Source organism: Lethenteron reissneri, chromosome 43 (genome assembly GCF_015708825.2).
Source record: "Lethenteron reissneri isolate LAM-NWPU_2019-01 chromosome 43, ASM1570882v1, whole genome shotgun sequence".
Lineage (NCBI taxonomy): Eukaryota > Metazoa > Chordata > Hyperoartia > Petromyzontiformes > Petromyzontidae > Lethenteron > Lethenteron reissneri.
Window position 1 is genome coordinate 8,408,074 of NC_083821.1, and position 21,212 is coordinate 8,429,285.

The window sequence follows — 21,212 nt, forward strand, 5'->3', positions numbered from 1 at the left end:
ACCACCAGGCTAATTACACTAGTTACAACGTAACTGCTACTACGGACCGGGACCAACAGCTCGGGTCCGGGTCCACGTGTTGGAGACTCGTTGACTGGAGAACGTAGACGAAGGGTTTCTTCCAGGATGAACAACAACCCCGGTCCCTCTCGGGACCCGGCTTATATTCTCTGCGGCGTGGCTGGCTCCGCCCTTGGCAACGACCACCTTCCAGAATCCTCGGGAAGGATCTGGGTCCCAACCATGTGACCACCCCTAGCCCCCACTTGGGGCCCCTTTGTAGACTTAACTGGTCACATGTCCTCCCAGGTCAACCAGAGTGCCATGGCCTCGAGTAACCTCATCCTTCGGCCGGCGCTCACACACCCTGTCCTGTTGGGTTGGCACTGCACGCCAAGCGTGGTGCCATCTAGCGCTATCCATCACCGCTCACCGGGCCCCTCTAGGGCCGGTACTGCACCCACACGATGTCGTTACACCGCACGCCGTGCCTCTCTAGGGCCGGCACTGCACATTGACATCCCGCGATGTCACTACAATTCTATAAATTCTCATTCTCTGTCCAATACCCATTGGAACGATGTACAACAGACCGTGTATGGAGCAGTGACGCAATAAGAACACTGTGCTATGAACCCAGAGACCTGAGTTTGATTCCTCACTTCAGTGGTGACCGATTTCCAAAACTGACCCTGGAGCACCCTCCACTCCACCAGCTCACACTGACCCATGTGGTGCAGAATGATCGACTAACTCCACAACCCAACACGGCGTGGGAAATGCCTTCATCTAGCAGCGGGTCGACAGAGAGCTGCGGTTGCTTTGTACCACTGGGCAGTCTAGCCACCAGGGATGTGTTGCGTCTCCAATTTGAACTGGGCAAATCTGATCTATCGTTCCCTGTTGATTGGCGTAAAGATTGTGAAAGGGCGTGATGCAAGTGGTATTGTTACCTCTGCATGTGTGTGTCCATGGTGCATTGTAGCTTCACCCCATGTCACCGTAGTTCCGTTCATCAGATAGCAACGTTTACAGCACGTAGGTGTAAATGTGTCGAAACCCTCCACCACCCGACACGGCCAATCAGTAGGGGATTTGTCACATAAACAAAACACCGAATACTTACTACTTCAGCCCACCAGTGTGTTGGAGAGTGGATGTAAATATCAGCGAAACGTCGTACTCAGATTGTAAATGTTGTGGATTCACTCTCCAACACACCGGTGGGCTGAAGTAGTAACTATTTGGCGTTTTTTTTACGTGACAAATCCCTTACTGATTGGCTGTGTTGGGTGGTGGAGGGATTCGACACATCTATACTTACGCGATCTAACCCAAAAAACCTTTATTATGAATAATATTGGTCGCGAAAGCCTACGTGTTAAACTGAGCACGTAGGTGCTTTATCATTCCTCATTAAATGCGTTATTGTACGCCAGATTATTAAGTTTGATCATTCCGAATGATTAATTTAGATTTTCCTAATTGCAGTGAAGTGACTGGCGTGCCTAAATGTTCGCTATAATGAAGGGAATCTTAACGTTTTGCGTCCGCTCCCACTATTTGATTCCCACTATTTGCTTGGGACTGTAGATGTACACTACTTAATCCACTTCTCATTTTAATCATACCGATTGCCACCCCGTGTAATTATCTTTAATAACAGCCGTCGTAAAATTACCTTTGTCTCCTAGAATTCTCAGCTGGCGACGATGCAAAGCGAAACCGATTTTGACGTTATCCGTACAGTTGCTTGATACTGCGGTGCTTGACTTGCGGTCTGGAGGTTGTGAGTTAAATTCCTGGTTGGGGAGTAACATCAGCCCTTCCTACCTCTGGTGTTGATAAATGTGTCCACCGCTCGGTGGGAAAACAGACAGAAATCATTGATCAAGTTGGATCATATTTAGACTACACGTTACTTTCCAAAGGCGACCTGGGTTGCCAAATAAAACAGATAGAAAAGCAGCTACAGCGGAATAAATGCTCCAGTCGCAAAATACAAACATGTCAAAAAATCAAGTGAAAATAGCTTGCCCTATGGGGTGACTCACTGCCATCATGCAAATGTGGCATTTCCCCCACTGTCTCGTAGCTGGAAAGAGGAGATGATTACCGCTCCATGCTCGTTTGAGATGTTAACTATCTCGCCTGGTGTACAGGAGGTTATGGGTTCAATCCTGACCCTAATGAAGTTTGCATGTTCTCCCCGTGGTCACGTGGATTTTTTTCCGGGTCCTCCGGTTTTTCCCTCCACATTTAGACACCTGCGTTTAGAGTATTTGTCTGCTCTAAATTTCCACGTGATAAGCCACTTCGTTGAGCTATCATTTGTGGTCAGGTCGCTTCTGAAAAAGAGTCATGGAGCTCAGTGGGTCGGGCAAAATAAAAATTGTTTCTAGTTTATGGAATGGAAAACCACTTTGATTTTCAACACTGCGCTTACCTTTTGCCTAATGTCACTCCCACTGAGTTGCCGCTAGAACATTGATTCTCCATTGCCCATTCTTTTAAACCTTAATGTCAGCGTAACAAAAATCCATTAAATAATTCTCCCCTCGTGGCCACGACGCACGTCCGTCGTGCTTATAACATTTCTGGGCGGAGCCGCTGCCAAAGAGTGGGGGGGGGGGGGGCGGTCAGAGAGTGTTGAATGTGAACGAGCATGGCCAGTAGCGCCGACCGTTATTATTATCATCATCATCGTTCGCTTGCACGTGCCTCACGGCTGCTGCGTCCGCTCTGTTGTCCTAGACCTCGCCTACACAGCCCGTGCCAAAGCCCTCCGTCTGGAACGCCGGCCACAACGCGGAGAGGACGCCAGCTCCCGGCAGTGCCCCCAAAGGATCGAGGTGACCACAAACCGGATTCTTATCTCCCCCGACATGACGTGCTCCCCGCATAGGTTCTCGTGGCTGTTGGCCCACAACCACCCGAGTTCGATTACCGCTCACGGCCAACACCGGTGAGGATTACCTGAATTGGTCCTGGGCCTCCCCTAGGTCGACTCAGCCTCAAACGAGTACTTGGTGCGGTGTGTAAACATTGCCACTTGGAGGACAAAGGCGGCCGGGCGTAGTATTGGCAACCCACCTCTTCGGCCTTCAGAGATGCTCGCTAACAGCACTTGCCCCAACAGTCTGTTCAGGCTATTCCGATTTGAATCACTCGCATTGTTCGGCATAATATCTGACGTTCCGCCATGGTGTTCAATGAGCGTCTCGCTGGGCGGGGGTCGTGGGGGGGGGAGTTTACGTTCGTGCTAGAAAAAATAGCATTCCGACGTTTCGCTCCACTCGTGTTGAACTTCTTTCACACGGTACATGGCCAACTGTGCTAATCGGAGGTGCTCCCACTTTCTGGGAGCATCTTCCCCTGCTCCCAAGCTCGTGGAGCGAAACGTCGGACACTGTGGCCGAGCGATGAGTGGTGTAACCTGAAAACATGTCTTGACGTACGCAGTTTAACAATCATCAGTCGGCTAAGAATGTTCTTTTCGCGCTGGCAAATGTTCCGTTTTGCGTGAGCTGCTGTGTGTGTGTGTCTGTGCTTCCTGCAGCCACGCTGGAAGTGGAGGAGAGAACCAAGCAGTTGAAGCTGAGCCTCAGCAAATACAAGCAGTCAGCCGGGTCAGGGTCCAGCCAAGAACTGGAGAGAGACGTCTACTCCAAGGTGAGGGCTGGATGGACTTATTGTTACAGCAACCAGCTGTAGTGTTATACTCATCAGCTGAAGTGTTACACCATCAGCTGTAGTGTTACAGCCATAAGCTGAAGTGTTACACCATCAGCTGTAGTGTTACAGTCATCAGCTGAAGTGTTACATCATCAGCTGAAGTGTTACAGTCATCAGCTGTAGTGTTACAGTCATCAGCTGTAGTGTTACAGTCATCAGCTGTAGTGTTACAGTCATCAACTGTAATGTTACAGCCATCAGCTGAAGTGTTACAGTCATCTGCTGAAGTGTTACAGTCATCAGCTGTAGTGTTAGAGTCATCAGCTGTAGTGTTACACCATCAGCTGTAGTGTTACACCATCAGCTGTAGTGTTACAGTCATCAGCTGTAGTGTTACACCATCAGCTGAAGTGTTACAGTCATCAGCTGTAGTGTTACACCATCAGCTGAAGTGTTACAGCCACCAGCTGTAGTGTTACACCATCAGCTGTAGTGTTACAGTCATCAGCTGTAGTGTTACACCATCAGCTGTAGTGTTACACCATCAGCTGTAGTGTTACACCATCAGCTGAAGTGTTACAGCCACCAGCTGTAGTGTTACACCATCAGCTGTAGTGTTACAGTCATCAGCTGTAGTGTTACACCATCAGCTGAAGTGTTACAGTCATCAGCTGTAGTGTTACACCATCAGCTGTAGTGTTACAGTCATCAGCTGTAGTGTTACACCATCAGCTGAAGTGTTACAGCCACCAGCTGTAGTGTTACACCATCAGCTGTAGTGTTACAGTCATCAGCTGTAGTGTTACACCATCAGCTGTAGTGTTACACCATCAGCTGTAGTGTTACACCATCAGCTGAAGTGTTACAGCCACCAGCTGTAGTGTTACACCATCAGCTGTAGTGTTACAGTCATCAGATGTAGTGTTACAGTCATCAGCTGAAGTGTTACACCATCAGCTGTAGTGTTACACCATCAGCTGTAGTGTTACACCATCAGCTGTAGTGTTACAGTCATCAACTTAAGTGTTACAGTCATCAGCTGTAGTGTTACACCATCAGATGTAGTGTTACACCATCAGCTGTAGTGTTACAGTCATCAGCTGAAGTGTTACATCATCAGCTGAAGTGTTACAGTCATCAGCTGTAGTGTTACAGTCATCAGCTGTAGTGTTACAGTCATCAGCTGTAGTGTTACAGTCATCAACTGTAATGTTACAGCCATCAGCTGAAGTGTTACAGTCATCTGCTGAAGTGTTACAGTCATCAGCTGTAGTGTTACAGTCATCAGCTGTAGTGTTACACCATCAGCTGTAGTGTTACACCATCAGCTGTAGTGTTACAGTCATCAGCTGTAGTGTTACACCATCAGCTGAAGTGTTACAGTCATCAGCTGTAGTGTTACACCATCAGCTGAAGTGTTACAGCCACCAGCTGTAGTGTTACACCATCAGCTGTAGTGTTACAGTCATCAGCTGTAGTGTTACACCATCAGCTGTAGTGTTACACCATCAGCTGTAGTGTTACACCATCAGATGTAGTGTTACAGTCATCAACTTAAGTGTTACATTCATCAGCTGTAGTGTTACAGCCATCAGCTGTAGTGTTACAGTCATCAGCTGAAGTGTTATAGTCATCAGCTGTAGTGTTACACCATCAGCTGTAGTGTTACAGTCATCAGCTATAGTGTTACACCATTAGCTGTAGTGTTACAGTCATCAGCTGTAGTGTTACAGCCATCAGCTGTAGTATACAGTCATCAGCTGTAGTGTTACACCATCAGCTGTAGTGTTACACCATCAGCTGTAGTGTTACAGCCATCAGCTGTAGTATTACAGTCATCAGCTATAGTGCTACACCATCAGCTGTAGTGTTACAGTCATCAGCTGAAGTGTTACAGCCATCAGCTGTAGTATAACAGTCAATCAGCTGTAGTGTTACACCATCAGCTGTAGTGTTACACCTTCAGCTGTAGTGTAACACCATCAGCTGTAGTGTTACACCATCAGCTGTAGTGTTACACCCTCAGCTGTAGTGTTACACCATCAGCTGTAGTGTTACACCATCAGCTGTAGTGTTACAGTCATCAGCTGTCGTGTTACACCATCAGCTGTAGTGTTACACCATCAGATGTAGTGTTACACCATCAGCTGTAGTGTTACAGTCATCAGCTGTAGTGTTACACCATCGGCTGTAGTGTTACACCATCAGCTGTAGTGTTACAGCCATCAGCTGTAGTATTACACCATCAGCTGTAGTGTTACACCATCAGCTGTAGTGTTACACCATCAGCTGAAGTGTTACAGTCATCAGCTGTAGTGTTACACCATCAGCTGTAGTGTTACACCATCAGCTGTAGTGTTACAGTCATCAGCTGTAGTGTTACATTCATCAGCTGTAGTGTTACAGCCATCATCTGAAGTGTTACAGTCATCATCTGAAGTGTTACAGTCATCAGCTGAAGTGTTACAGCCACCAGCTGTAGTATTACAGTCATCAACTGTAGTGTTACAGCCATCAGATTTATTGTTTTAGTCATCCACGATCAATTGACTGCCAGATGAAGGCCTCCCCAAGTCGCTGCCACCTCGGCACCCTGTGATCTCTACTTAGCATATGCACATGAGCTGATTACATCACTCCATCTCCACTCCGGATGTAATTTTGTTATTCTCTACACCGTGTATTATTCGATGAATTGTCATGATTTGTGATCATTATTTGATTTAGAAATGCTTTATTTTATTTTATGGTGCCCAGCAGCATCTCTAATGGATACAGGGGTCAGTTGAGCTAATGTTGTCCAGAATATCATCATAATCTGCAGTCTTTTTAATCAACCCCCAACTGGATGAAGGCTTCCACATGCCATGTTGATCATGGGGGTTTTTCTTAGCCATACGTCACTACCCTGGTCAGCGTGGATTGGTGACGGGATATCACTCACCACTGATGTTAACCATCGGCTGGAATTTAACTTAGGTTGCCGGGATCAAATTGCAGTGCCACTAACCCTTGCGCCAGCAGGAGAGGATCCATACGATGTATGCGAATCGAAAGCAATTGACTCTCACAACCGTACGAGTGTTAACGATTTTTTTTTATCCGTGGAGCAATGAATTGGTATGATTTTAACATTTCCCCCATCCCTATGGTAAGGGACCAGACTATCCATGATCCTGCTGAGGATGAACCCGATCGTGGAGACGGGGTGAGAAAATTAACTCTCAACTGACTGTGAATCTAGTGAGCTAAGTGCAGCAGCACCCACCAAGGTTTACAATGAGTATCATATTTGCATGAACACAATGATAACCCAATGGTATGTTCATTGGGCAAGTGATGTTAGTGAGCACCTATTAGTGCTGGCATGGCATGCGACGGTTTGGTGAGGCTTGCACCAAACCTCCCCAACCACCTTAGTCGCTCCAGTGACACCATATTGTATCACGCATAAATTACAAACACTGACCACTTTCATCATGACATATGCCATTCAGCAGATATGTCTACAGAGCTCCGAAAGATTGGCGTGATTAATGTGTTTCAATTGCAAGGCAATGTTAACGATCATGGTGGAGAGTTGACATGACTTGTGCCTGTGCATCATTGCCAATTTGCGCCAAGTATTCATATGAAACTCAAGTTGCAGTCCTGCAATTGCTTGCTCATGCCACTGCTGGCACAAGAGCCTTCACTCGATGGAGCTCCGAGGGTACTTTGGCCTACTCTTCTATGCTGGCCAGACGTCTTGGAAGAGGTGGGAGTACCCACACTTTACCCCCCACCACATGCGGCCTGCTGATTGGCTAACTGTGGTTGTACCCATTTACACGCCGGGGTGGACAGGGGCGGGAGTTCGAACCAGGGAGCTCTGGATTGCAAGTCGAGTGCGCTAACCATTACATCACGACAGCATCCTCATATGTAACCAGTCACGGTTAAAATGTTCAATTCAAATCTAACTAATTAGTTAGTTAAAATGTTCAGTAGGATCCCGTTACAGAGCACGAACCGCGATGTGGGTGGAGCGGGTACAGAAACTCTGCGGACATGGGTCTCAAACTCTGTGCTCTTAAACTTTGAGGGGGGAGGAGATTGGGCTCGCTGCCCCACCAATGGGGGACCGCGAGCGGACTACATGTACTTTTATGTGGGGAGGGGAAGGTGAGGGGAAGAACGACTAAAGTATGAAAGTCGAGGGAGCGGGGAGAAAGAAGGGAGAGAGGGGGTGGGGGAGAGCTGTATGGGGGCTAAATGGACATTTTAAAGTGCGTTGTGATCAATGCACGTGGAATTGCGACTTTGTTGTGATTGTCAGTCAGGTGCAGCCCTTAGTTTCACCCAAGTGATAGCCTCTGTGAGACTCTGCATTCACTTTTAAAAGCATGACAAAAGCAATTTCCCAACAAGAAAACATCTAAAATATCAACAAATATAAGAAAATAAAAGTGACTAACGGAGATTAATGTTCTTACAAACTTTATTTTTTTTTCAGTCTGGAATTATCTGGACTTGCCACATCCATCTGGACTTAGTTTGTCTTTATGATATTGTGCTATCGTACGATTGTAGAAACACAGGGGTACAACGGTATAGGTTCGTTACAATTGGTGCACTCTCATGCCCGTAACTTATATCGGTAACCTCTACTCCAAGCCAGCCTGGCAGCTTTCGAGTGGGAAATGAAGCCCTTAGTTGTGTGCGTTGTCGACTTAATGATTCAGATGCTCTTGTCAGAGTCTGTATATGTCTAGAAGCAAACACCTACAACGAATAAAATAATAGTTGGCGCTATTGCAGTTATATTTGCCGATTGTGTCTGCTCCACCGCAGACTACTAGCATAGAATTCAGTTGCAGTGTGGAATGTTTCATGGGTGTTTAAAGTTCATTAGTTTGTTTACTCTTTTATTCGTCCGTGTTTGTTTCCGTTGGGATTGCCAATTATTACACGAGAGCGACTCCAGCCATTAAAAGTGAGCTAGCATTATCGAATCAAGCAGGACACGCTAATGGCTTTAAAACACGAGTAAAGAAAGCATTGTCTGTGATAAGTGGGGATAAAATCGATAGTGGAAGACTCAAATGGAGGTGGCCTGATTCGTTAAAAATTGCGCGGAGAATATGGGAATTTGCTGAAATGGCCCCAGGTTTGGTTGAAAAATTATGCAGAAAGATAGAGTTACCAGTCAGCAAATGTAGTTCTCCACACTGATGAGAAATTGTTCCTTTGATAGGTTCATTGTGATGGGAAGGGTTGTAGGGAATTCTATGTATGTTGAAATTATTTCGCACTGTACGTAACCAACCGTGCTCAAAAGTGGTGCGGAATTAGGTTCACCATGTTGAGTGAACGCCAAAATTCGTCTCAAGGGTAGCAAAGAAATGTAAAGGTGCAGCCCCGATTTAATCACTCGCTCGTGTCACTTCTGGAAGAAGGGCTTCAAATGAGTTCACCGTGGTGGTTGTGGGCTCCATTGGAGGTCGCGGGTACTGCCATCTCCTCCACGGATAACACGCACGAGGATTGTGAAGGGTGTGAAAGACGTTCAATATACATACATACAAACACCACTCGGGATGAGAGGAAAGAGAGTTAATTTATTAGCATTTAATTTGAGTGTCCTTCAATTCACCTGAGAAGAAGTTTTTCCCCCTTTTTTCTGGCAACAAAAGACATCCATTGAGAATAATCTGCAAAGTAGGCCTGGGTTACTTGCAAAAGTACCTATTTCTCTCACTGATGCAGTATTAGCCTTGCCAACAATAGTCTTAAATCAGGTGAGTAATTCAGAAACGTCTCACAGAACACGCTGGGTGCAGGGAATGTAATCATCCACGCGATGAAAAGTGGCAAATGGAAAGTTCACCATATACAAGTAAGCTGTTAATCTGCCTCATGTCTGGGGATTAATTATTTTAACTACATATGCTTACGTTGCAATTAGGAGGGAATTTGCAAATCCACCAAATGACATCCTCCCTCAAACCAGGAGTAGGGCCAACTAGTGCACGATGATGGGGTATGCAGTGTCTCGAACAAAGACGGTTACTGCATCGCACGCTTTCGGATGTGCTTCTGTGGCCGCCTGGAACGCTCCAGCATCTGATATTAGGAAGCCACTGGAGATATTCACTTTAAATCTAGATTGAAACCGCATTTCTTTAGAACTGTTTTTTGTGTTTAGTTTGTTGTCCTTCCCCCGCACCTGCATTTAGCCCGGTTGGTTACTTACAGTGTGAAAGAAGTTAAACATACGTACGTACATAAAGTCGAGGTGGAATGGTATTCAATATTAATTTGTCTTCTCTAGAACTTGATTAATCGAATGTAGGTTGTTGATGGCAGAAAACCCTTTCCTAAAGACAACTTGTTTGCCCTCCAAATGCCCTTTGTAAACAATTTATATCTATGTCTGAAAGGGAGAATAATGCGTGTGTAATTCTTCATGTCAGTTGTTGCACTTAATGTGCAAAGATCGCATGTTATGAATGTTGTCATGCACTATTCACTGCATTTATTGCGACTGTGATCCTATATTTGAATCAACGAATATACGCATTGTATTGTGCCTATAGACTGCGATTTCAACTTAGTCTTCCAACTGCGTCGTCGAGCAAGCTTGCCACGGTGCTATTTGGTTCCATGTACAATAGCAGATGAATGCATTTGAACTCTGGCCACCGCGGAAAGTGGATGGGTGGCTCAGCACTTTTTTGTCGTGTTTCATTTGTTGACCTTCCCCTGCACGGAAGAAGATCAAAACATGTAAGAGTTCCAATGCATCCTTTGTCTCGTGACCACGAGCGCCGATGGCACGCGTGGGACAAAACTGGGGCCAAAGGCAACACGTATTCACGTTTTGCATACAACTCGTAAAATAACCGTGGCAATCCGCGTGTGTCCCAGTACCGGCCCCGCCACCAGCGCAGTGCCGACAACGTGTCCACCAAGTCGTCGGACAGTGACGTGAGCGACGTGTCGGGCGTCTCCCGGACGAGCAGCACGAGCTACATGTCCGTGCAGTCGGAGAGGATCCGTGGCAGCAAGAAGATCAGGTGAGGCAAGGGGTTAGCATGCTGGGGCGAGCCTCCTCCTCCCCCCTCCCCCCCAACCACTGGTGCCGCCAGACTTGCCCATGGGAAGGGTGGGTTCTTCTGCCAGCACGGGGGGGGGGGGGGGGGTCGGAAACCAGAAATAACAATGAAGGACATTGTTTGTTCGAATTCGGTAAAAAAAAAAACTCAACATTTCAAGAGCCGCAGTGCCGTGCGAATATGAAACGGTGGCCCTTCATGAATAACGGTCACGAAGCAGTTCCTTAAAGAGCCGCACGTGGCTCCAGAGCCGCAGGTTGCCGACCCCTGTCAGCCAGCATATGCATCATGACTAGCAGCTTCAAAGATTTGCTCGTTTATGAAAGCCATGCGATGGCCTCAGGTGAGGTCGAATGGTTTTCTGCTGTGCCCCCGCTGAACTTGTGAATTTAGCAGTGGTCCACAATGACCGTTTGATAGTGACAGTGGTTTCACGGTGGAATTTGTGAAGATGGCAGTGGTTCACAGTGTAGTGAGTTTTTCAGTGTTTCACAATGGCGTTTGTGAAGGCGGAAGTGATTTACAGTGGTTTAGTCTGCGTCCTCCCACAGTGCAGATCGGGTGAGGCAGGGGTTAATTTGGTGAGGAGACGCTCTCCCCACAGTCCCGCTTGACTCACCACATTAAAAGGAGCTTTGCTCTCTCTGGGCTTGGCACACGGGAGACGTGTCAGCATGTGGTGGCATTTCAGATGCTCAGCCATTGCCACCCTGCAGCCTGCTTTCTCTATAGCTTGGAAGCCAGAGCTGGATTGGGTATGGCTAACCACTCAGATTGGCAGCCGCTGTGAGAATTACCACATTGTTGTGTTTGAGTAGTAGGGAATTTTCACATTTTCGCTGGCGTTAATCCACTGGAGCAACGTAGCGTTGGGGGAGATATAGTAAACTAAAAGTAAACTTTTTTTTATTTGATCAGATAGGACCCACTGAGCTGTATGGAATTTTTTTTAGAAGCAACCTGGCCACAACTGATAGCTCAACGACGTGGCTTATGTAGAAATATATAGGAGTCAAATACTCTCAACGCATGTTTCTAAATGTGAAGGGAAAAAACCGGAGGATCTGGAGAATAATCCATGCGACCACGAAATATACAGGCATCATTGTTGGGATCAAACCCACGACCTCCTGTATACCAGGCGAGGTAGTTAACATCTCGCTTCCTTGTGAGATCAGAGCTGCTGCCTTGTGAATGAAACACCACGTTGTGGTATTTGGCTGTGGCTTTTATCCTTTGCTGTATATGAAGCAAAGCATCAAATAAGTATGAAAACCCAGCACATTTATCAATAACACTGCCCTTAAAGAATAAAACCACATATAGGCGGCATTTAGCACGATTTTTCTTATTCATATCAGTTGCCTGCAACTTCGCCTATTAATTTTTTAAAATCCTATTTCAGAGCAGTGTTATTGACATTATTACGTGTGTGCTTGTGCACAACTGCCGATGCAGTCTCGCAAAAATGTTCGCATCAATTGAGATTTTGTTTTAGCAGTATTATGCACTGAGGCGTTTGGATGTTCTCTTTGAGTACGAGAAGTATCCCTGCGGCAATGCCTCCTTCTAAACTGAATTTTCGAGCCTGGCCGAACCGCAGCATTCCCGTAGATGCCTCAGCATTGCTTCCTCAGCCCTTCGGTGTTAACGTTGAACCAACATAATTCCAACCGTAACCTCATTTCGGCCCTGTACACTATTGCATAATTTGGCTTATGTATTCATCTCCTGTTCATTAGACGTTTCCTTTGTACGTGCATATAATCTAAATACAGTATTCCCTCGCTATTCACGAACTTGCTATCCACGATTTTGGCTCTCCACGAATCGTATCTGGAACTCTATACGGCTGCATCGAGAGAGAGAGAAATAGATAATGTGATGTGAGAAAGTGATGAAATAAAGTGATGAGAGATAACACGTATTTACATATTTACTGGAGGTAATTAATGAAAAAGATACATTTTCGTATCATTATCTACAAAATGTGCTGTTCAGGAGCATATCTGGAACGTATCCCTCGTGAATAACAAGTGAATACTGTGTATACCAATTTAATGTTTATGACACATATCCCTCATACATGCATAGCATCTAAATAAGAAATAACAATTACAATTGCGAATAATTATTTTCAACACTAAACCAATCCACTGCTGTATGAAGGCCTCTCAAAAGCGTTTTGGTCATGGGGGTTGTTTGGCCATACTTCAGATAATGCTTGACACCGATGTCCCCTGAATATAAGATAGTCGTTTGGGTTCATAACGCGCTAACCACTGCCCCTCGGCTCCACCCAAATAATAAACTTAGCCCCTTGGTTTCATAGCATGCTAACCACTGCCCAACGCTACTCCCAAATCGAACGAAATATTTGTGATAAGTTATGCCATGCGTTGTGACAGCAGAGCTCCAGCATGACGATGTCCCATGTGATAGGAAAACCGATGCACGAGAGGGAGTAACTCCAAATTCTAGAGAGAGTAAAATAATCGACTTGCTGTGCTGCATAGTACACGCTATCTTGAGGCCCTGTAGGTAAGTCTCACCACAAACAACATCTGCTCGAGTCATCAATCGCACCTCTAAAGTGCTGGATTACATGCGTGCGTTCACACGCATGTCATGTCCTATCGTATGGACATTATTGCTTTATCCTAGATTATTGCTGAACAATCTACAACTCCGTTGGTAAAAAAAAAAAGATCCATTGCTTTGTCGAAATTCCTCAAAAGTGGCCGATTCCTAAAAAAAATATGTTACGTCTGCAAACGCAGCACATTCACTTCACTATGTCTCTCCAGGTCAGGGAATAAAATAAGTGATTGCATTTCAGATGTACGCCCCTGGGAGAATGTATAAAGCTAATAAATAACCACCCCCTCCCCTCCACGTTGGTCTCCAGACGTCCCCTTGCGGCGCTCGCTCGCTATGTCCCTCCTCTCCGAGCGCTCAAGGAGCCGTTTGTCGCCCACAACCCAAGTTGAGCACGAGCGCCATGATTGATGAGGCCTGCATCCGTGAATGTTCATTTCCACTCGTTAACAACATCCATCGGGAGCAGCGGTCGTGGCGTGCGGCCGAACTCATTTGCGAATTATTTACGGGCTCCCGTAAGGTCCGCTTAAAACTTTTGAACATCAGATGCTGTGCATTGGAACTGCACAGTTAGATGCAGTGTCCCAGGGGAAGCAACGTTATTCATTTAGAACATGTTCATGGTGAACACGTCCACTAGGCGCATGGGATTTCCAACCCCATCCCACCGAGTTCATTAATTCATGAATTAGCCACGTGTATGTTGGTGGACATCCCATGCATTACAAACCTTTCTGGCTTGCCGTGGAATTTGAGGTGAGGGTCACGGGTTAACACCCTCAGCCTAACACTTCGGTTGTTTTAATTCAGGAGGTCCCACTGACATTGTTTTAAAGAGGCTTTCGCAGGGACTTCAGACTTTGACATATAGTGCTTACATTGTCACATGCACACATAAAAAAGAAAACCTGTGATAGAAATGTATGTGTGCGATATGGCAACTCAACATATACTGGCTGTCCAGTTGAAGCAGTTCAACTAAAGCAATTCAGTTCTGCCTCGGAGTTGACTGCGGGACATGCGCTTAGTTTGATTGGGCAACTTTTATCGGTTGTTCCGCGGATGATCGCGATAACACGTGGACTCTTTCGGCACTAAAGCTATACAATCATTTTCGTAGACATCAAAACGCGAGCAGTATCTTCAGACGTTGCCAAGACGTTGCCAAAATTTATGACAGGTAGGAATTTGCTTATGTTTGTAATAGAACATTTTAAGGTAAAAATATATTTAATTGATCTCAGTAAATACATGTAAAACAGTATGAGTAAAAATATACCGGATTTTTTTACTTAGAGAGACAGATAAATTCACGAGATGAATTGTCTTCCTGTTTATTTTGTTATATTCTCCCTAACGACACTAATGAGTGTGTGGATGTTATATAAATGTGAGTGAAACTGGGAGCCCGATGCAGGATTTGTTCGTAATTTTCAGATGCAAAAAAACATTTGAAAAATCAGGCTTCGATACGACATTTCAGACGATCCGAATATTGTCTTTTTACTTTAAATTGATCCGGAAACTGGTAATGATGTCACCAAATCGATGCCACTTCCCCATACCCTGCCAACCCCTTATCAGTGCCCTGGCTTATTACAGGCAAATTCCAACCTTATTGGTCACCCCGTGCCTTGATAAATCTCAATTTTCATCCTACAAAGTCTCATCACAAGGTAGAAACACAAAAAAGTACGCATTTTTTCGTGTTAAACTCAATTTTCCCTGTACAAGAATACGGGGATACCATATGGGTGGACAGGTATGCTTACGCGCTTGTCCTCGCTAAAAGTGGAGTCAGGTTGCTTTGGGTGATGTCACTGACGTGAGCGCAAATGCATTTTACGTGAGTACACATAATGAATACGTATTCCACAATCTGAAGAAGGAATCAAATTTGTACAAAAATATTAAATGTTTAAATCTGAAACTCATCCCTCGTGTCTATATAATGGCCTTCGTGAAAGTCTATCTGGAAAAAGTGCAGTAGAGTAGGGCAAGCATTTCCTATAGTGCTACATTATTTAACAAATTCTACACCATTGCAAACGGTATCTATTTTTACACATGCCGGTGTATTGCATTTCCTTTTTCGGAAATTTAAACTTGTCTGCTCAGATTTGCCGTAGCTCACTGTGCGTGGATTTGCATAGCCTGTGAGGCTGACATGTCTTTGAAGTACTTTGTAGCTAAGGCTTTATGCCTAAAAAAAAAACACTTTACATTTTTAATGTGAAATTGGAAGCACTTTTGAAGTTCGCACATTTTTACAGCACTCACACGAGAATGGGTTGCATATGGAATCCGTTAAAACTTTGATAGACAACATTAAAAAAAAGGAGTCCAATAAAATTAATGTTGCACGTATAACGTATTGCCTGTTTGCAGTTAGTCCGTGTTTTATATGGGCGAGGTGATAGCGGCTGTGGTTGCTTAGATGCTGACATGGACACTTTTTTTCGAGGCTAGGGCTGAGTCGGGGCATTGTGTCTGAACAGAGTTTTTGTTTTTTTTATCACCCATGGGTTAACAGCCACTTGGGTGCGTGTCGTTAATGTGATAAACTGGCCCAGGCAAGAAAGGGGTGGTTAAAGCCAGCGCAGGCCACATAAACCCAGTCTGGGTTTTGTCACTTTTGTGGTCGAACTTCTGCATGATTTATAATGGACTATGCAAATATAAGTAGTTGAGATACGTGTGTGTGTGTATAGTTTATACATACATACAAATACGCAGATGCATGTATCACAGTATACTATTGTGTCTGAAGGAGAAATATTTTAAGATCTGTGGTTGATGGTAGACTCAAACTCAGATTTTATTTCAGCTGGTAAAGCCCCATTGAGCTAAGCAGCTTTATTACGAGAACGACCACAGCCCAATACTAAACTAAACATTTTTTTTTATTTCATATGGTAAGACCCACTGAGTTATAAATATATTTTTTCAGACGTGACCTAGCCACAAATGACAGCTCAACAAAGTGGCTTAACATGTGGATTTGAAGCTATTATTAGTATTTCTATTATTATTTCTGTTATTTTTATCATTTATTTTAAAAATTTTACCTACGTGACCTTACCGAAAAAACCTAAGAGTACTCTAAACAAATGTTTATGAATGTCGAAAGAAAACACCGGAGGACATGGAGAAAAACCACATGACCACGGGGAGAGAGACATGCAACCTCAAAATATATAGGAGTCAGGGTCGGGATCAAACCCACGACCTCCTGCATGCCACGGCGCTGCTGCTAAATACAATCGGCAGTGGTGACAGTTTCAGGGCATCGCAGGGTTGGAATGTGCAAACTAACAAGAGCAAAAAGAACAATAAAGAGTCGAGAAACCTTTCCTGAAGCCAGATTGCTCATGTGGTTGTTGGCCTGTAAAATTGTCCATTGTTCAGTTCCCAACAATCGTTCACGAACAATTTACCAGATTAATTTAGAAAAGACATGCCATTTTGCCCGACCTTTGCAGGTTACGAATAGGCATTCACTCGGTGGAAATTCATGCAGTCATCTCAGTTCTCAACAAACGAGGACCAAAAATTAAAATAAAATCTGCTTACAATACTGGCACAGCTACATTGAGACATGTGTGTTTGTTAGGTGGGGAGTCGTTCAAGGAGATACGCTTTTAACAAGGCTATTCGCAGTTTTCTGAAAATTCAATTGCAAAAATAAAGGCATAAATATACATACCTGCGAAACCTTTATCAGTGCCCTTCCTTATTACAGACCAAATCAGACCGTATTGGTTACCCCGTGCCCTTATATATCTCAACGTTCATCCTACAAAGTCCCATAACAAGGGAAAACACAAACAAATAGAAAATAAACCATTTTTGCCTGTATTGAAACGGCTGTATGCCATATGGACCTGAAAACTCAATTTCCCTGTACAAGCATACGGGTTGATATGTATGAATATGATGGATGCACTTTATAAATACACCTGTAAAGTGGGGCTTAATCAGTTTATATTGGACGCTGTGATATATGGCTAAGAAACATGGACATTGAAAAGGAAAATGGAACATAAGCTGAAAAGTGTGCCGAGCAGCAAGGGGATGTCCATGCCATTGTACACTGAGAGACAGGAAGAGAAACACGTGGATTCGAGAGTATTGAAACATGTTAAAGACATCATATTGACTGTACAGAAAATGTAACGTCTCCTTGATATACCCACCTCTCCACGTGAAAAAGTATTCTTTGCAAAAACCCCGTCGGCTCAACGGCATTCTGGGAGTGAAAAATTTCAACAACATTGATTCAGAACGAGTAAATTGCGTGCCGATTTCAACCAACAGTTTCTCATCAGCAGAGTCAGGCTTGCTTGAATTAGTACTGCTGAGCTGCCAGATGTTAAAAAGGCAAGGTTTGTTTTGCGTGAATACCCTCACCAGGACAAGCGGACTGAGGCATGAATGAACGAACGAACAAGTAGGTTGGCTTGACAAGGACATGTCGTCAGAAGGGATGATCACCGGTGCTTGGAGACTAACAACGAATTGGCAGCCGAAAAAGAGAAATTCCATGAGAGGATGTCCACTACGGAAATGGAGCGATGGAACGGGGTCACGTGAAGACGCTGGATGGAGTGATGCATTGCGAGACCATGAGAGATGGTGATGAATTGGCCTGATTTTTTGTACTTTTTGGGATAAATCTAAAAATCGGGAACACATCCCCCAATCAAATTGACTTATGAGAATGAAAACTGAACTGCGGTAGAGCTACAACTAATATGATGGCAGTATTATATTGGTTTCACCAAAACGTATATGTAACCTTCTTAACATGACACCTTCAACTGTAACTAGATATATAACATCCTTTGCTCATGATTATGGTTAGAAACCTAGATTATTGGTTCTTTTGGTAAAGAAACCTGTGAGTCTGCTAACGAAACATAGTCCTGTAAGTGTACATTTACGATTAATATTTACGCTAAGCGAAACATCGCCAACCTCTTAGTCAAATGGCTTTTAATATCAATATTTACCATTCCAAAAAATTCAAGACGATAAACTTGAACTTGGCGTGTGCCCTTAGCGCGACCATAGTTGGTTGCGTAAGTCAAAGCATGCGCTTTAGGCAAGAGCCCACTGGACCATTCTGTGATGCGTTCAAGCACGAGTGTGCAGTGGCCTTCTACGCGTGTCCAATATACCGTCTGGTTAATATAATCGTTACAATTTTGTTCAGTTTTATCTGTGTTGGTTATTAGAGCCGACATAAAAAAACGCGGTCATTATTACGATGTTTGTTTAACCGTTTTATCGATTCCGACAATTTCAAAATTGTAAGAAGAAAAAAAAACACATTGTGACCCTACCGTGGAATTTTTTTTACAAGTCTTGTAACGGTCAGCAAATGCTGGCCAATTGTCGGCAAGAGGCTTCATGGTCACACCGCAAGGCGGCTTCGGCGACCAGTGGACTGGGAGGAAAGGGAATAAAAAAAAGAAAGCAAGCGTCTTCGGTGAAACCGTCGCGATCGGATTATTATTTCCGCGCAGCAGAGCTGACGTGGATACGGTAGGAGCGGCGCACCGAGAGAAAGTGCCACGGTCGCCCCAATCGCCAGAAGCGCGGCGCAGCGTGACCACTTCACTCATTTATTTGCTCATTCTCACCCTTATTTATTTCATTCGACGGCTCGGTCCGTGCCGCTCGGCTGGGCTCAGCTCAGTGTCCGCACGCGCACGATCGGCGGGGGAGGGAAGGGGGGCTTCGTTCCATCCCCTTGATCACACCGGTTTCATGGTCTCGCGGTGTAAGGATGGCAGCGAAAACGGAGGGTGAGTGCGATTTGAAGGAATGTCCCGTAGAGCTGCACAAGTCGCTGTCTCGGATATGGTAAGATTGCCTCTTTCGTGTTTTGCTCTTCTCGAATTGGCGATGGTTTGGTTTGTCTTTGAGTTTGTGATCGGATGAGAAAAGTGCATTTGCCCATATTTTCACTGGTTTAGTGATAGCACTAAAATGACAGGACATGTACTGTAAAGCTGTGAAGTTCTGATGTGTTATACAGATCAGGATGGCTCATTATCTTTCGTATGATTCATGTGGACAAATTAAGTGAATGCATGCTATATTTTCTGCAAAATACAGGATATATACTTTTTTTTTTACTCAAGCAATTAATGTACTGCAGTTAGAGTTACACTTTTATGCTTTTTGATGACATTCATTATGGAATTTGTTGATTAGTTATTGCATTACTTCGTTTAATTATTGCCGCATGCCTTTTTTTAGCATTGCAAATGATCGTCTGCTCTCGTAAACGACGTACGCATTTTATTTTCCAGACTAGCTCCACTTTGCGCAAGCGAATTTCACATTTCACCGTTGTCCATTCGCTACGCGTGCGCGCCTTTGCCCCGTCGCTCCTTTTGGGGCAAACGACGTCGCAAACCTCTCGTCGTCATCGTCATTGTTGTTGTTGTTGTCTTCTCCTCTTCCGCAAAACTCCCCCCCCCCTTTCCCCCGCCGCTAACTCAGCTCGGCCTTTCTGAGAGAGGCGCTGTGCCTCGAGTCGCACCCGCACACGCGCCTCAAGGAAACGAGCCGAGCGGAGCGAGAGCGCCGCCCCGAGCCCCGCATGGTCCCCCGCTCCCACCGCGACGCCTCCCCTCCCGTCTGCCGTGCATGCGCCGCCCTTGCCCCACCCTGCCGCCTCGACCCCCCCTCCCGCCGCCGGCACCGCCGCTCGTCCCCTATCCGTTCCACCGCCGTCGCCGTTGTCCACCGTCCCCACAGCCGCTGCTGCTGCTCGCCCGGCCGCGCGGTAGCGGCGTGCGAGGGCGACTCTGGCGGCGGCGGCGGCGCTGCCGTTCCGTGCCGCGCCGCCGCCGTGTCGACGCCGGAGGGCGGTCGCTGCGTGCGGTGCGGCAGGGTGGCCAGGGACTGCTGCGCCACCGTGTCGCATGTGCTCTCAAAGTTCATATGCTGCAAATATCCAGAGTAGCCCGGGGTTCGTGATTTTTTTTAAATGAAACTCGGGTTAATTTAGACGTTAAAGAAACAAATTTTCCCTGGGGGGGGGGGGGGATGGTTACTCTCTTCCCAGGCACTTTAATTATTACATATATCGAGATGCGTAAATGAAATACATTTATGAGGCCAGGCGGTGCTTTCAGTAGAGTTTTTGGCTCACAATCGGAATGTGGTGAGTTCAGTACTCGGTTTCTCATCCCTCTGGGGCTTATAAAACGAGTACCGCTATGTGGAAATCGACTATAGTTGTCCAATGGAGAAATACCGTGGAATTTCCACTGCTGGCTGAGGGCCAGCTACAGAAATGAGCACTGACCCATTGCTCGTTTGAGTATGGAGACACTTTAGCTATCTGGCATAGTCAAGTCACAATGTCTGCATCCTTAAACATATGCCATTGCTGGCAGATGGGCCTCCATTAGAGGGTACTCTAAAGTGCCTCTAGAGGGTATTTGGCATATTCTTCCACTTTGGCCATAAGTCTGGGTGGGAGTACCCACACTTTACCCCACCATGCCTGACCTGGCGATCGAATATTTAGTATCTGTGCATGTTCATATATGTTTTAATTAGAGTCCTTGGGAAGAGGACAAAGCGTCATTTTGGTTTCATATAGTCTTAGTTTAAAATTATGATTAATCTAAAAAATGTTCATAATTTTTTACACACACTTTATATACATGTTCACTGATTTGTGCTTCAAACTCCCAAAATTGTCGTGTTTTCTGTGATGCTTATCCATTTTTTTCACAAACACTGTTTCCATCTCAGGACATTGTGCACCTTGCCAACGGTCAGCGAGTTGTTGGATCAGCAAAGTTTCAGAGTTAC

The 21,212-nt window shown here is 45.3% G+C and overlaps 1 protein-coding gene across 1 annotated transcript in view; it reads left to right on the forward strand.

Moving 5' to 3' along the window:
- The window catches only part of LOC133353343 (regulating synaptic membrane exocytosis protein 2-like), a 271,939-nt gene that overhangs the window by 225,460 nt on the left and 25,267 nt on the right, over positions 1 to 21,212 (forward strand). Inside the window, 3 exon segments of the mRNA XM_061569499.1 lie at positions 2,755 to 2,852; positions 3,560 to 3,672; positions 10,585 to 10,733. Of these exon segments, the coding sequence (XP_061425483.1) occupies positions 2,755 to 2,852; positions 3,560 to 3,672; positions 10,585 to 10,733 (360 nt within the window).